The sequence below is a fragment of the Solanum pennellii genome, chromosome 1, assembly GCF_001406875.1.
Source record: "Solanum pennellii chromosome 1, SPENNV200".
Classification (NCBI taxonomy): domain Eukaryota; kingdom Viridiplantae; phylum Streptophyta; class Magnoliopsida; order Solanales; family Solanaceae; genus Solanum; species Solanum pennellii.
The window spans coordinates 1498905-1513026 of record NC_028637.1 but is presented as its reverse complement, the minus strand read 5'-3'; the positions used below and the strand labels follow the sequence as shown (position 1 = coordinate 1513026).

The window sequence follows — 14122 nt, the reverse complement described above, 5'->3', positions numbered from 1 at the left end:
GTAGCCAAAACAAATAAATCCAAACTTATAATACATGAAATTCGAACTTTAATCGAAATTATTATTACGATATCAAATTTGATTATTTGTAAAATATAATATCGTAATTAATAGCATTTTTAATCAACATTTGAGGATATTTCAAACTTTTTCTCTAAAATGAAAATAATAATAATATGAAACGCAAAATATGAAAATAATGACCCGCATAAATATAAGTTTTGTAGTATGTTCAAATCAACTTCGAATTTAAGACTTTTAATTAAGAATAGAATGATTTTTATGACTGTAATATTAGAGTCTACGACACATTTGGATGAGATGGCAATTTCATTGTAATTTTTTAAAAAAGAATCAACTATCGAATCTAAACTTCTTATTTAGAATGAAATAATTTCATCAGTGCATTATGAGTCATACGTCTCTACGATCCATTTGGATGATGTTGCAATTTCATCGTTAGTATGATTATAATCGAAGTGTAAACTATAGGTGGTATGCTCAAATCAACTATCGTATCTAAGACTTCTGATTAAGAATGAAATAATTTCAACGATGTACTATGAGTCTACGACTCATTTAGATGACGTGGCAATTAAAAATATAAACATTTGAATTTATTGTCTCATACCCTACCCGGTACCCGTTAACCCGAAACAGTTGCGAGGGAAATTGAAAATCTTCAAATCCCCCAAATCCCTTATTTCCAATTTCGTTTTCCCTCTTTCACCATTCCTCTTCCCCCCACCGGAGATATCACTCCGCCGTGGCTCAGCCTCTGCCGGTGCCGTCGATTCACTCTTAATGCTATCGAGGGCAATAGATGATTCGAATGTTTAGGTTGATAGGTTTTTGAACAATTTGTTTTGGTTGTATTTGCTAAGTTGAAGTGGAAGAAGATGGCTGCGAAGGTTGCTGCTGCGGGTATGGTACATCAATCAAATGCACTTAATTTTGGTGGTGGTGGTGGTGGTAGTTCTAAGGTCACTACTACCACATTGAAACGAAAAACTCCATCGGAGTTGCGGGTGAGTATTTTTTTTTCTCTGATTTAACTTTAAAGTTTCAGTTTTTTATATGAAAGTAGATCTTTTTTTATGGATTTGAGGTATACTGTCATTATTTTGTGGGTGGAGAGAGCATTTGTATTCAGGTCCTTTCTGTTTGAATTAACCGGCTGTTTTTACACCCTTTTTGCATAATAACTTAACTATAAAAAGGTAGCCTAGTGCACAAAGCATCACATGTGTTAACGCAGGGTATGTCGAAAGTCTGCAGCCAAATGAGTGTGAAGTAGATAACCTAGCTTACTGCAAGAATTAGTAAGTTTTCCCCACAGTTTGAACCTGTGATGTATATAGGTCAGACGGAGAATTGTATTGTTGCTCTTATGCTTCCCTTGTTATATGCTCATACTAACGTAATAATGTGGTAAGAGAAGTGTTTTAGTGGCTTGACTTGGATTCTTGGAAATGAATGGAATGGATGATTGTAGGAAGTTAGCTTGTGTGGCTATTGGGCCCTTGTCGTATTAAATGTTGTTGCTGTTTACCTGTTTCCTGGATGAGTAGTAGGAGTGTACATTTTGCTTTAGTGGTTTATTTGTATGAGTAGAATCCCCTGGGGTAAATCTGTTTAAGCAATTGAAAGAATGACCATAAGACACATAAATTAAATATGTTTGTTAATTTTCAAGAGAAAATTTGACAATAAAAATAACTGTCAAAATTTCTAATTAGACCTGATCTCTCACTATGAGCGTCTGTCTTTGACAAACACTGAATTTGATAGGGAGAACAATTGAAGAAAAAGAATATTGTGGAGCTTGTGGATGAATCAACAGTCCCTAATGGTGTCCCAATGAGGTAATTTTTGTTCCCAGATGTATTATTATTTGTTTGAGTGCAACTCATAAAGTTCATTCACTTGTTTGAAAGCAGTGGTCTTTTCCCAGGGCCCAAGAGATGCGATGTATCGAAGAACCCAAGATATGTCGATACTCGTGTGGACGAGCTATTTCCTGCCAGAAAAAGTAGCATCAGGCTTAAATTGGTTTCAAGAAAAGAAAATGGCAAGGTCAGTTTACTTCACTTTTTCTCAAAGTATATATTTTTAGGGAATCTATGTAATTCAGCAAATGCTTTAGCTGATACTCATTCCGTTCCAATTTATATGAAATAGTTTGTTTTGGCACAAAGTTCAAGGAAATAAAGACTTTTGAAATCCGTGGTCTTAACCATGCCATAACATTTGTGCGGTAAAACTTTTGCAACTTATGATCTTAAACATGACATACATTTGCATTACTGTAAAAGCTTCTCGTTAACAGTAAACGGGAAGTACAAAGTTAGTTGATCCAAAAATAGAAATATGTCATTTTTTTAGAATTTACTAATAAAGAAAAAGCGTCACATAAACTTGAATAAAGGGAGTAGTCTTTTGTTGGTTTCCTCCACTAAGAACTCATTATATATCTACACAAGTTTCACATATTTATATTTTTCTTGCTGGCAGGAAAATTTTCAAGAAGAGAATAGTGGTAATACTAAAAATTGTTCTATTCCTTCAGCTTTCCCTGCTGAGAATCAACAGCGATCTAAATGGTAAGGAGACAGAATTGTATTCAATGTTTGTAGAATGTAATGGCTATTCTTTCTTCTTGCTGCTGATTTAATGATTTTTTTGTATACTGTCATCAAAAGCCCAAAATTCTCTCTTGCTTCAAGTGTAACTGGAAAAGATCATGCTACCGAAACTTGTAGCACAAGTGAAAGGTGCAGTGAGAATACTTTCCGCAGTGTCACTGAGCTGTCACTGGGTAGTGTAGATGTACATGGCTTGTCTACTGTTGATATGGTAATTACTATTGCCTGCACTTATCCTCTTCAATCCTTCTGTATACTTTGAATTTTGATAAGCTAAGAATTAACTTTTTATCTTGCATTGGTAGGATAAAGCCTTAAGAGGACTGGCTACTCATGAGCATCTAGGTGCTGCTGCTAAAATTGCTGAATCCTTTGAAACTGATGGTGGTATTAGGTCAAAAAATTTCTGCCCAGAATTCCATGTCCCATGCAAGATGACCCCATTGGATTTGACGATGAAAACTAACATACGAGTTGTATCCTCATCTTCCATCAATTGGTGAGTAATTAGTTAATTGATTTTGTTATTTAATGAGCCATTTTGATATCGATTCATGCCTTCATTTAATTGTTGGAAAAACTGTCCGTGTGCATTTCTTTGTGTTAACTTTTAAAAAGAAACTGTGCTTCTCAGGAAGTTTATTTACCACCAAATAAGACAAGATAGTTTAAATACTCATACTATCTGGACCTGGAGTGACAGAGCTTGTTTATGATGTTGGTCTAAGTTTATAATGAAGTGTCTGATATATCTGTTACCGTTGTCAAAAAAAAAATGAAGTGTCTGATATATACGACTTCTTTCACAAGAGTTTGTAGTTGACTCGTATCACACACTTTAGTAAGACTTGATGGCATATCGCCAAACCATGTCTGGCATAACCAAATAAGAAATGAGAGATGTACATATCGTTTCAGCCATGCCATGAAATGTGCTCCAAAATAAAAAGGTTAGTGTTGCCGCTTGTCTAAATGTGTCCATTTATAGAAGTGCTGAAAAGAATTCTAAATGTGGCTGACCGTGTTTTGGGCCCTTGTCCAAGGTGTTCTTTTTTTTTTGGACTAACACATTGACACTTTCTTGTATGTTTCTTATGTAACAGTAAATCAAAGACTAACATCTGAGTAGCGTTTATTTTTTCTTCTGTGTATTATCTATACTTATTAATTGTTATGCAGTACTTTTCTTCTCTTATGTCCCTCGATGTTGTTTTGGGAAGGTTAATTAAGTCTTCTATGATCCTTTAGGTTTCATAGGTTGATCAATTGTGGCGCTAACAATGTGGTGGCGAGGTCCTCAGTTAATTGTTTCACGAAACTAAAGATGACCAGTTTATCTGAAGTGACTTCTGTTTCCCAAGCGATTAATCCAATGTCATTGCATTCCTGGATGTATCCTCAGTCTCCTCTACCGCCTTCAGTTATATCAGCTTTAACCTTGTCTGCTTCAGTGGGAGGTATTGCTGGATTCTTCTGTTGTCCTACCTTTGTTTACTGTCTTCGCTCCCGACCGTATAATCTGTCTTTTAATTCTAGGGCAACTGGACTTTTTAAGTGAAAGGCAGCTAGCATGGCAGGATTCGTTTCGAAGTTTATATTACATGCTTCGGAAGAATGTTTGCAGCATCTTCTACGGTAATGATCATTTTAATGACCACCTTCAATGTTCCATTATAACTGACATGCAGTTCTTATTTTCTTCACATTTCATGTGATTTCACACTTATGAAATAGTCCCTCTATTCCATATTAACTGATTTGTGAGGCAATGCACAATATTAAGAAAAATAATTCAAGGACATAATTTAAACTATACTTTCCACTATTGTCCTTTGTGAAAACATTAATATAGCTTTGTAAGTGGCACCCCCACAGGCCTTAATAGATCCGCCCCTGTTGCTTGTAATGACAGAAACTATTCAAAGTGATTCCAGCAGATTATATTTCAGAAGGAAGCAATGTTTCTACTACCTACTCTTCTGTCCTTCATGTGCATTTTCCATATTACATGTTAATAATTGTTGTTTAACTTTATTGGTTTTTGGTACTTCTGATGTTAGTTAACTTTCTTGGCTTGTACATAAGTTGCCTTTGAGAGCTCTATTCTTAGTCAATTTAAGAACACATACTAAAGTTTGTATTGCCTATGTCCTTTGAAGAACTTCTGAATGGTGGCATTAATGACAGTCCACTCCAATGATTATATTTATTTTGCCCGACTACCCCACTTTGTTCCCAAAAAACCCACGAAGGCAACTCTTAAATTAGATCGGATTTCCTTTAATGAGGTGATGCATAATCTAGCATAAATGAGTAAACCATCCTATTTTAATTCTGTACTGTAACTACTTTGTACAACTGAACATAGTTGCAATTTTTTTGTGGATACAACTTCATGATAGCTCAAGGGTTTTTCACCTTGTTCCATTTTATATGATATTTTTTCCTTTTTAGTCTGTTTGACAAAGAAGGACTCATTATATATTTGGAAAACTTACAACTTCTCATTTTGCTCTGAATAGCTTGTTCTCGTAACCATTGAAATGTCATGGTATGTTTAAGGCAACAAGTTCTAAGGGTACTTTTCAAAAAAATAATTTCTTTACAAAATTATTTGCATAGTCTAACACCAATATAAGCTGAAATGTGGGGAGTATCTTTTTCCTGCCTCATTACATTGATCTGAATTTTATGTATTCATGTTCTCTCTGTTCTAAACTTTGCAGTTTGCACTGCTCAGTTTGTGATCATGTTCACCAGTTCTTATTCAGAGGAGAACAAATATGTTTGTAATGCATATATTTCTCAGTCAACCCGGGGTTTGAGGTCATTACTCAAAGAACATGTAAGTATATGACACTTCTTATTTTGCTTATATCTTCAAGTATTCTTCAAGCATTATCTTGTATTATCCTGCTCTTTGTGGCCTATTTGGTGTCAATTTTTACAGTATTGTTGTATTGAATATGGGTGTTGAGAAAATAATGTAGTAAATAAAAAAATTGCTCTCAAACAATTTTAGCTTTTAAATGAGATGGTTACACAACATCGGTTCTAAATAATTTTCCCCAACTTTATTTGTTTAACTCAATGGTTGTGGAAAGCCAAATAGTCCATCTGTTTTCTTGTATTCACTCCACTTATCATTTTTTTAGCTCATTAAGATTCAGCACCAATTTTAGGCACTTGTAATACTATATACTAATGGAAACAGCCTATCTACCCCAAATAGGGGTAAGATTAATGTGTTCCTTACCCTCCCTAGACCCACTTTGTAGGATTACAGTGGGTATGTTGTTGTGATACAGTACTGATATACTGTGCTGGAACATCATCTTCAGCTTTTACAATAAAATAAAGGGAAAAACACATTTCCTATCTTCTGACTCTGTATGTGGTTTTATTTGATACATAATTTGTTAAGCTGATTATGTATTGCAATCTTTTGTGGTAGGATGTTTCTTATTCTATGCCGCTTTGCCACTCAAAGTTGGAGGAGCTTAATACAGAAGAACTGGTTGAGCTTTCAGAGATTGAGAAACAAAATCTGGGCCAGGTAAAATGTTAGGTTGTTGATACTCACCTGGATAAATATATCCAGCAGTGAAATTTGCCTGCAAAGCTTTTGTATTTATTGATGTCCGATTCTTGGACTGACTTATTCATTCCAAGTTTTAGGAAAGGGAGAATTGTCCAACGCTTTGAGTATCTTTTTTATGTCTTGTCTTCGTTTGCCTTGATGAACATAACTTTCTCAATGTGGAAATCTTGGAATAATTATAGTGATGAATTGTGCTTTATGATAAGTCTACTGCTTGCTAGAAACTCTCATGGTGTATCCAGTGGTGGATTATTTAGTCTCCCCTTTTACCTTGATTTTCTGATACTGTTGAGGTATGTTAACTGCTTTCTTTAAAAGCTTAACTATCATAGACGAGATACTATTATTTACTTAATTTTGTTCACAGTACTAACCACCCCACATAATTTTGTGATTTTTTTTCTTGGGCCTACCACATGGAAATATTTCAATAGTAGGTGATGGTGAGGCCAAACTAAGGGCCTTTGCTTGTTTAATTTGTTGAAGTGTGTGAATAACCTGATTTAAAAACTTAAGCTGTAAAAAGGAGGACCTTCATTTATATATTGGTTTGTTATATTATATTTTCTAACTGGTGAATATAATGTTTTGTGCAGACTAGGCGTCGGAGTGCAATGTCCGATGTGGATAATAGGCCAGATTCTTTGCTGGCATTCACTGGAAATAAGACTGTTCATTCTTTATATGACTTTCTGTTGAATTATCGGTAAATTTGTAATTGATGACGAATGTTTAGTCGACTTCATTCCATCATATTATAGTTGTTTATGATCTTCACTACACTAAATTGCATTTTTCAAAATTTTCAGATATTTCTTGACTTCTCTAACTGGTGTGGATGTCCCTGAATTGTATTCACCTGTCCCATTTGAGAATGCTGCACTCACTGCTCCTGAGGTTGGTTTAAGACTTTTTCATAATCTTGTTTCTTCATTTATCTTGTCTGGTAGTTGGCTCGGGCCATACTTTAGGGTCGTTTATATGGAGATAAGATCATACATGATTATAAGATGGGTACAGTATGATTAGTATAAGACAATATGTATGTGGATTTAATTGGGCATACATTTGCAATCGTCCTTGTCTTATTGTGATAAAGACCTTACGAGTGGACTCAATATAACACTGTTTCTTGTTTGCCCTTTAATGGAACTGGCTATTATTTAATTACATTAAAAATATATTTCTCAATGTTAGTCTTGATCTCGTTATTGCATTATAAATGTCTTATCCTGTATAATCTCTCAAAATATTCCGTCTTAAGCTGGTTATGGTGTTACAAGTGTGTTAAATAGATAGTTTACCTACTTTGCAGGTCAAATGCAAGGAGGTCAGGAGAATTGATCAGGCAGCTTTTCAAGGAATGGAGTCAAATGTGACTTGTGAGCCTAATCAACAACCATCTTCTGGGATGTGCTATAGTGTTGAAATTAAGGGCCGATACCTTGCCCCATGGGTAACCTCTGCTATATGTGATGCTTTCAGCTCTAACAGCACAAGTTTTGAGGCTAGGTATACTGTCTAATGACATTTTTTACCTAAATTATCTTTCATTCTCAATAACATAGTTTTGCGCGTAGTCTATTAACGCATGTTCTTTACTGGTTGGAAGGGGATGTCCCTTGGGGTTGCTGGTGAATTATGGAGATCCAGAAACTGGTATTTTGATTACAAAAAGAACCACTGATAGAACATTTAGTGAAAATCCAACCGGGAGAAATCTTTTAGTATTACGAAAAAACTGCTTGTTTGAAATGAGTTTACTGTAGTGTCCAAATGGTTAAACCAGCAACTTTTTGTATTTATATTCTTTTCAGAAGTTTTAATCTATTGTACTGATGCTGTTTCATTTTATCTATTTGTTTACTTATGTATTCCCCTTCTTACGTCGGAATTTTATGTCTTGGCAGTTTTATCACAGAGCCAGCTTCGGTTAACTTGAATGCCAGTCTCGGCATTACTGGGAAATATTCTGATCCTCAAGTTTCAGCAACTGAAGCCTTGGACAAGGATAACCTTTGTTTCGGTATCCCAAATACCAAATCTTGTTCCCAGATGAATTCAGGTTTCTTAAAGGGGTTGAAGTACAATGGTGGTTCTTACACTGCTTTTCTTTCACCGGTTTGACACCCCCCGTCTGCAACACATTCTGGGTAAATTATAAACTATCATCTGTTTTTTGCTGCAATACATCTTTACCGTTGTAAAAATTGTTCGTGTTTCAACAACCTTATGTCAAATTCCTGTTGTAAAATTGTTCAGTAATCGTTCGAGCATTATAGCTGTGCAGGATTTGCAAAATGTTGATGATCAATACTTTTGATTTCTGGTGTATGGGGTTTTTGCTGTACTGAAATACATTGCACTTGATTGAGCTTATTATGCTGTCATAAATCTGCAGATTTTGCTCTAAGTTCATCATCCCTTCCTTTCTCATTTTCATTTCATTGACCTCTTTTAACTCTTTGGCTCGTTTGGTACGTGGGATGAGATAGCAATATCATATATATATATATATATATATATATATAGGAACCAAAAGAATTAAAAGTTGAATTACGGCTGAATATATAAGGAAGTTCACACACCCTGGAAAAATCCATCTTGTATATCCATACTAGAAATTAAATTGTTATTAAAATAATTAATTATTAAATTATATTATTTTAATAAAAATGTTAATGGGTTTTGTAACTTTCTTAGATTAATTCGTAACTAAGATATCTAAATTAATAATATTTATTATCTATAAGTTATGTGTATATTTAATTTAATTATGTATATATATGTACTAAATCATTTTTTTTTTGTAAAAAACTAATTATTAAATATTAAATGACCATTTTTTATTCACTAAATTAACATTGTTCCTCTAATAAGTTATGTTTTAAAACTAAATTATTTACTAGTTTTGCATGCATCTCTTTGGTATGGAATACTTTATTTTGATTCGACAGTCTTTCTAAAATAGTTTTTCTATTCCGACGAGAAACTGATAGGATCTGGGTACATTTTATTCTCTTCGGATTTCATTTAGGTGTCAAGGGCGAATTTAGATTTAGTGAAGTCAAATAATAGATACGTAACATCGGATCGGATGAAAAATAAAAAAGAGATAAGCTCACCTTTGACCTTTGTGATTGTACCTTTTAAATTTCTTATAAGCTAAAGTTAAGAATGTAACAAAATTATAAGATAAAAATAATCACCAAGCCGGTTAATAAACTTAAATTAAATTAATCTTTGTTTATAGTAAAAAGAAAAACAAAATAAAAAGATTAAATTGGTGATGGAAACAAAGTCATAGGAATCCAAATTATTATAAGATGAAACAAGTAAAACAAGACAAATTTGTTAAAAGCAATATAACTAGGAAAATGGAGCCAAATATCTTTTTCTATGCTTTATTGTAAATTATTACTATATATTATAAAATAAGGAATAAGGTTTGCAACTTCTAGTGGAGTAGTTCACGACTCAGTTATTTTCTATTCGGTGTTCAGTATTTTATATAATAATCTAATTAAATTTTAAAACATATTGAAACGTCTTCTGTTAAGAGTAAGATACTCCTTATTAAGGATAATTTTATACAAATCAAATATGAAATTTCAACTCGTGATTTCACCAGAACAGTTGGTGATCATTTGTTTCCTTTAATCCGTCTTATCAATGGCAGAATTAAAAGGGCTCGAAAAATAAAATGTAGTGTCCCCACTGAGCCAATCTCAAACTTTCTATACGTAAATTTAGTTTTTCATCAAGAGGCTTCGAGCGAAAATCCTCGCCCTCTTCTAAATATGCCCGTTGCTTGTTATCATCGTGATAAGATCTCTTCATTCTTGATTAGAGGGGAAGTTTGAGCCTTAATATAGGGAAAAAGTGTAGTTCGAAAGCGTTTTTCTTGTTAAACGAGTCTTATGCAACACAAACTTGAATTAATCAGACTTTAAATATAGACACTGAACATCAACATCGAGTCGAAAGTTTGAAAAAATAATAGTGAAGTGCACGTGACTAATGAAAGCATGTCACGTGCACACATGTTAGAGACCCAAAACATTGAAGGTTGTGATATCATTTTCTGCCAGAAATTAAATACAACAAATGCCTTGATGATTAGACAAACCTTCTGGTGATTCCACGTGGCAGTTATTTGTGGTATACAAATAATTATTTTTAATTTATTAGAGTTAATACTTTTTTTTATTTTTATACGTCTTGATAGTGAAAGTAGTAGAGTATTAATAATTTACTATATGTTTATTATCATAGATATTTATTTTGAGTATCGAATTTCAGTTTTGAAAATAAAGTGACCATTGCAAGGGAGAGATTTACAATTTTTTGAGCGTCAATCTCAATAAAAAAAGTTATAAAGTTAATCCGAGAAATGATTACGATTCGTTATTTTTTATTCACTAATAATTATAATCAGAGCGAACAAGTAGGTTAAATTGAGATATGCTGAATTTTGAACCCTTAATATTTATAAATTATAAAAATGTCATTAAAAAAAGTAAAGATTTCTTTTTTAAAAAAAATATGGTTTTAGCTATGTTTTTAATTCTAAAAAATGGAAGGAGATTAAATATATGTTTTAATGATTATTAATATCTTCACATGAATCAATGATTTGAAAATAATTTTGAATATAAAAATATAAACATAGACAAATAATGCACTCTGCAGACCAAAATTAGTAGGCACATAATGATCATTAGCTATAATTTTATAGGTTTTCATGAACCTTTTTTTGGCTAATTCTATTTAATTAATTAATGTCTACTTAAGTACTATTCTCTTTGCTTTTTCAGGAAGTTCAATACTTCTGGTCTTTTACGAAAATCATCTGATATTTGAAATTTATAAGCTCGAAAAATTTATCTGTAATCTCGTGAAAAGATTGTGTTTTTCTCATCATATAATTAAATATTTATTTATTTATTATTTTATTATATTATTATTATTATTTTCATTTTATCATGTATTTATTGTTACTTTAATTTTCTCCTTTCTAAAAAAAAAGTCTAGAATCCAAGACTCAAAGTTTGCTTTTAGGATTTAGATTGACAAATTCTATCATAAAATTAGGGTCAAAAGTATGATTTATTTTTTCTTTCTAAAAGCAAAAGTGTTTGCTTTATTTTGAATCTCTAGAAGTAAAAAAAAAGTTTTTTTTTTTCATTTTGAAGTAAAAAAGTATATTTTCTTTTCATATAGAAAAAGTTTTACTGCAAAGTGATAATCTTTTTTGCTCAAGTCATTGTCAAATATGCAAAATAATAAGTATAATAAAGAAAACTATTAATTGGTATACACATGCACATTAATTGGACCTTATACCATAGTGTACTATTATGTCATGATTATTATTTTTAGTATAAAGGTAAAATTATTTTTCGTGTAATCTATAAGTCATGAATTTAATCGTGTAATCAATTTGTTAATTCTCGTACGTTGTGTATATGCTAAAAATACTTTATACATAAAAGTTAATTAACCTTTTTAATATTATGTTGTATTTTTTCGCATAACATTGATCAGTCTTATTACATCACATCAGCTCGATCAACGATCAAAGGAATTTAAAATAAAAATTAAAATTTATGATTGAAAATTGGTAAAGTTGGAGATAAAAATAGATAGTCATGTAAATATAAATTTCCATTTAGATGTTAAGTCAAAGTTTATAGTCTTTATTAACGATGAAAAAGTATTTATCAGTTCACCACAATTCCGCTAATATAGTCAATTTGTTGATAAAAAATATTGAGATAAAAGAGTAAGATCCAAACTTTATACCATGTGGAGGTTTGACAAACTCACAACTTTTAGGGGGTGGAGTGGTTGATTTAATTAAGTTTTAAATTTCAATAAAAATATTCTATCTAAAAAAAGTAGTTATGGGATACTAAAGGACTTTGAATATAAAATATTTTAAATTTTCCTACCTGGAATTCCATTTGGTTATATTATATTTAAATTAAAGTATCATTGACCCTTTAAGTTTAATCAATTAAATATACATTTGTATATACTTTATTATTTCATTGCACCACTTGCCACTTAATTTAACATAAACACTTCTTTATTTTTACGACTCAAACTCGAATATTTGGTTAAAGATTCAAAAATTAAGTCCATATCGCTGAACCGTATGATGATTCTAGATATGGTGGTTATTGATCGCGAGACTATTGACAAATAGTATCGATATTGTAAAATATTATCATAAAAAAGTTTTATATCACATTCAATTTATCGTTGAGGTTTCTAATAAGAAATTATTGTTTCTCTAGGAAATGCATAAAAATAAATTTATTAACAAGTCAAATTCATTCATAATAAATTAGCGATTTTCTGATCACAGATAAATTCACTGCGTGTGTTTTCTATATAATATTTATTTCTTAATTATACGTAATTAATGACATAATTTTATTTTAATTTGTTGCTTAACTTTATGATATATGTATGATTTAATGTATTTATCAAACAAAAAAAACAATCATTATATTGTATCTTTAATATATAACAAAAGTACCTTTCTATTTGCCCTTAATTTACTTTTAGATTTTAATTTTTATAAGTTGATTTAAATTTCAATAATTTTTATATTCCATATTTTATGAACTTTACATCAAAGTTTAATGGGTCAACTTCAATAATCATTCTCCACTATTGTCATCATTATAATTTCATTAGTTTGAGAAAAAAGATATTTTTTTAGTTCATTATTCCTTTTATTAAGTTTTACTTATTTTTTGGGTGGTGGTGGTGGTGAGGGGTGGGGGTGGGGTGAGGGGAAATGACATCTCACCTAAATATGTAAGTTGAATTTAATTTTAAACTATCAAAATACGATTATAATAAAGTGATCTGTATTATTTCATTCTTAAATATCGAGTTTTATTACAATGTCGTTTTAGTTAGAAAACGTTTTAGGTAAACAATTACATTGTTCGAGTTCAAATTTTGAAAAAGTTTATTTATTTAAAGTGTTTTATTTATTTTTTTTAAAAAAAACATTCTTATAACTTTCTCACCCTTCAATTAATATGAATTTAAATTAATCGAACATTTGAAAAAAATATCAAATATAAATGTACTTGGTTTCACCAAGTGATCCCACTAAATAGTACTTTTTTTTGTTTCTTTTTAGTTTTCATAATTTTTTTGAGAGTTAAACAATATAAATTTTAACTAGCATTTTATGATATATTTTTTTTTATCATATTAACAATTTATAGTGTTTTCTGTATAATTTTTTATATCTAAAATTTTATTTTAAAATATTAAATTAATATAATTTAATTTAGCTTAGAAAATTAATCAAATTGATCTCGAAAAATCGCAACATGACAACTATAAAGGAACTAAAAGAGTATTAATTTACTCAGATTAAAATAAGGTGAAAATATATATTAATTAATTAATCATAATCAAGTGATAACAATTTACTAACAAACACATATTATCACATTTATTAAACATCGACTGTGGATAAGTTTTTACTTCGAACACCGAATACTAAAAAAATAATCATAATATTATAATGACCATTTTGCCCTTCCTATTTTTCCTCCCTCCTCACCCAAAGTCTTATCCTTCTCAACTCTCCCTCTTTGCTTCACATGCACTCATATTTTCATTAAATACTTTTGAGAACCAAGACAAATAAGAGCTCATAAGATTAGATTTTAGGTATCTTCCACTCTCTTCAACCCCACCACATACACATATTTTTCATTCAGTATCTGATATTTATATTAAAGTTCGATTAAATTTAAACTCACATGTTTAACATTCATTTTAGGGGCGACAGTTTTAACATTTATGATCTTTTTTCATTTTCAGGGTAAAATCGAGATCT

At 31.1% G+C, this 14122-nt stretch overlaps 1 protein-coding gene across 1 annotated transcript; it reads left to right on the top strand.

The window, feature by feature from the left end:
* The first annotated feature begins 681 nt into the window (after positions 1-681).
* LOC107008364 (protein downstream neighbor of son homolog) lies at positions 682-8660 on the top strand. The gene is made up of 14 exons (XM_015207373.2): positions 682-1028; positions 1792-1865; positions 1941-2076; positions 2515-2603; positions 2703-2856; positions 2951-3144; positions 3894-4102; positions 4182-4280; positions 5372-5490; positions 6100-6201; positions 6843-6952; positions 7056-7143; positions 7562-7758; positions 8157-8660. Exons 1-14 carry the CDS (start codon positions 900-902, stop codon positions 8371-8373), a joined length of 1917 nt encoding a protein of 638 aa, XP_015062859.1. The 5' UTR covers positions 682-899; the 3' UTR covers positions 8374-8660.
* Positions 8661-14122: the final 5462 nt, after the last annotated feature.

Excerpts from the sequence above, each read along its gene's own strand:
- LOC107008364 (XM_015207373.2), top strand. The coding sequence starts at position 900 with ATGGCTGCGAAGGTTGCTGCTGCGGGTATGGTACATCAATCAAATGCA. Across the intron at positions 2,604-2,702 it reads AATCAACAGCGATCTAAATG|CCCAAAATTCTCTCTTGCTT; the intron begins GTAAGGAGACAG and ends TGTCATCAAAAG. Across the intron at positions 7,144-7,561 it reads CTGCACTCACTGCTCCTGAG|GTCAAATGCAAGGAGGTCAG; the intron begins GTTGGTTTAAGA and ends CCTACTTTGCAG.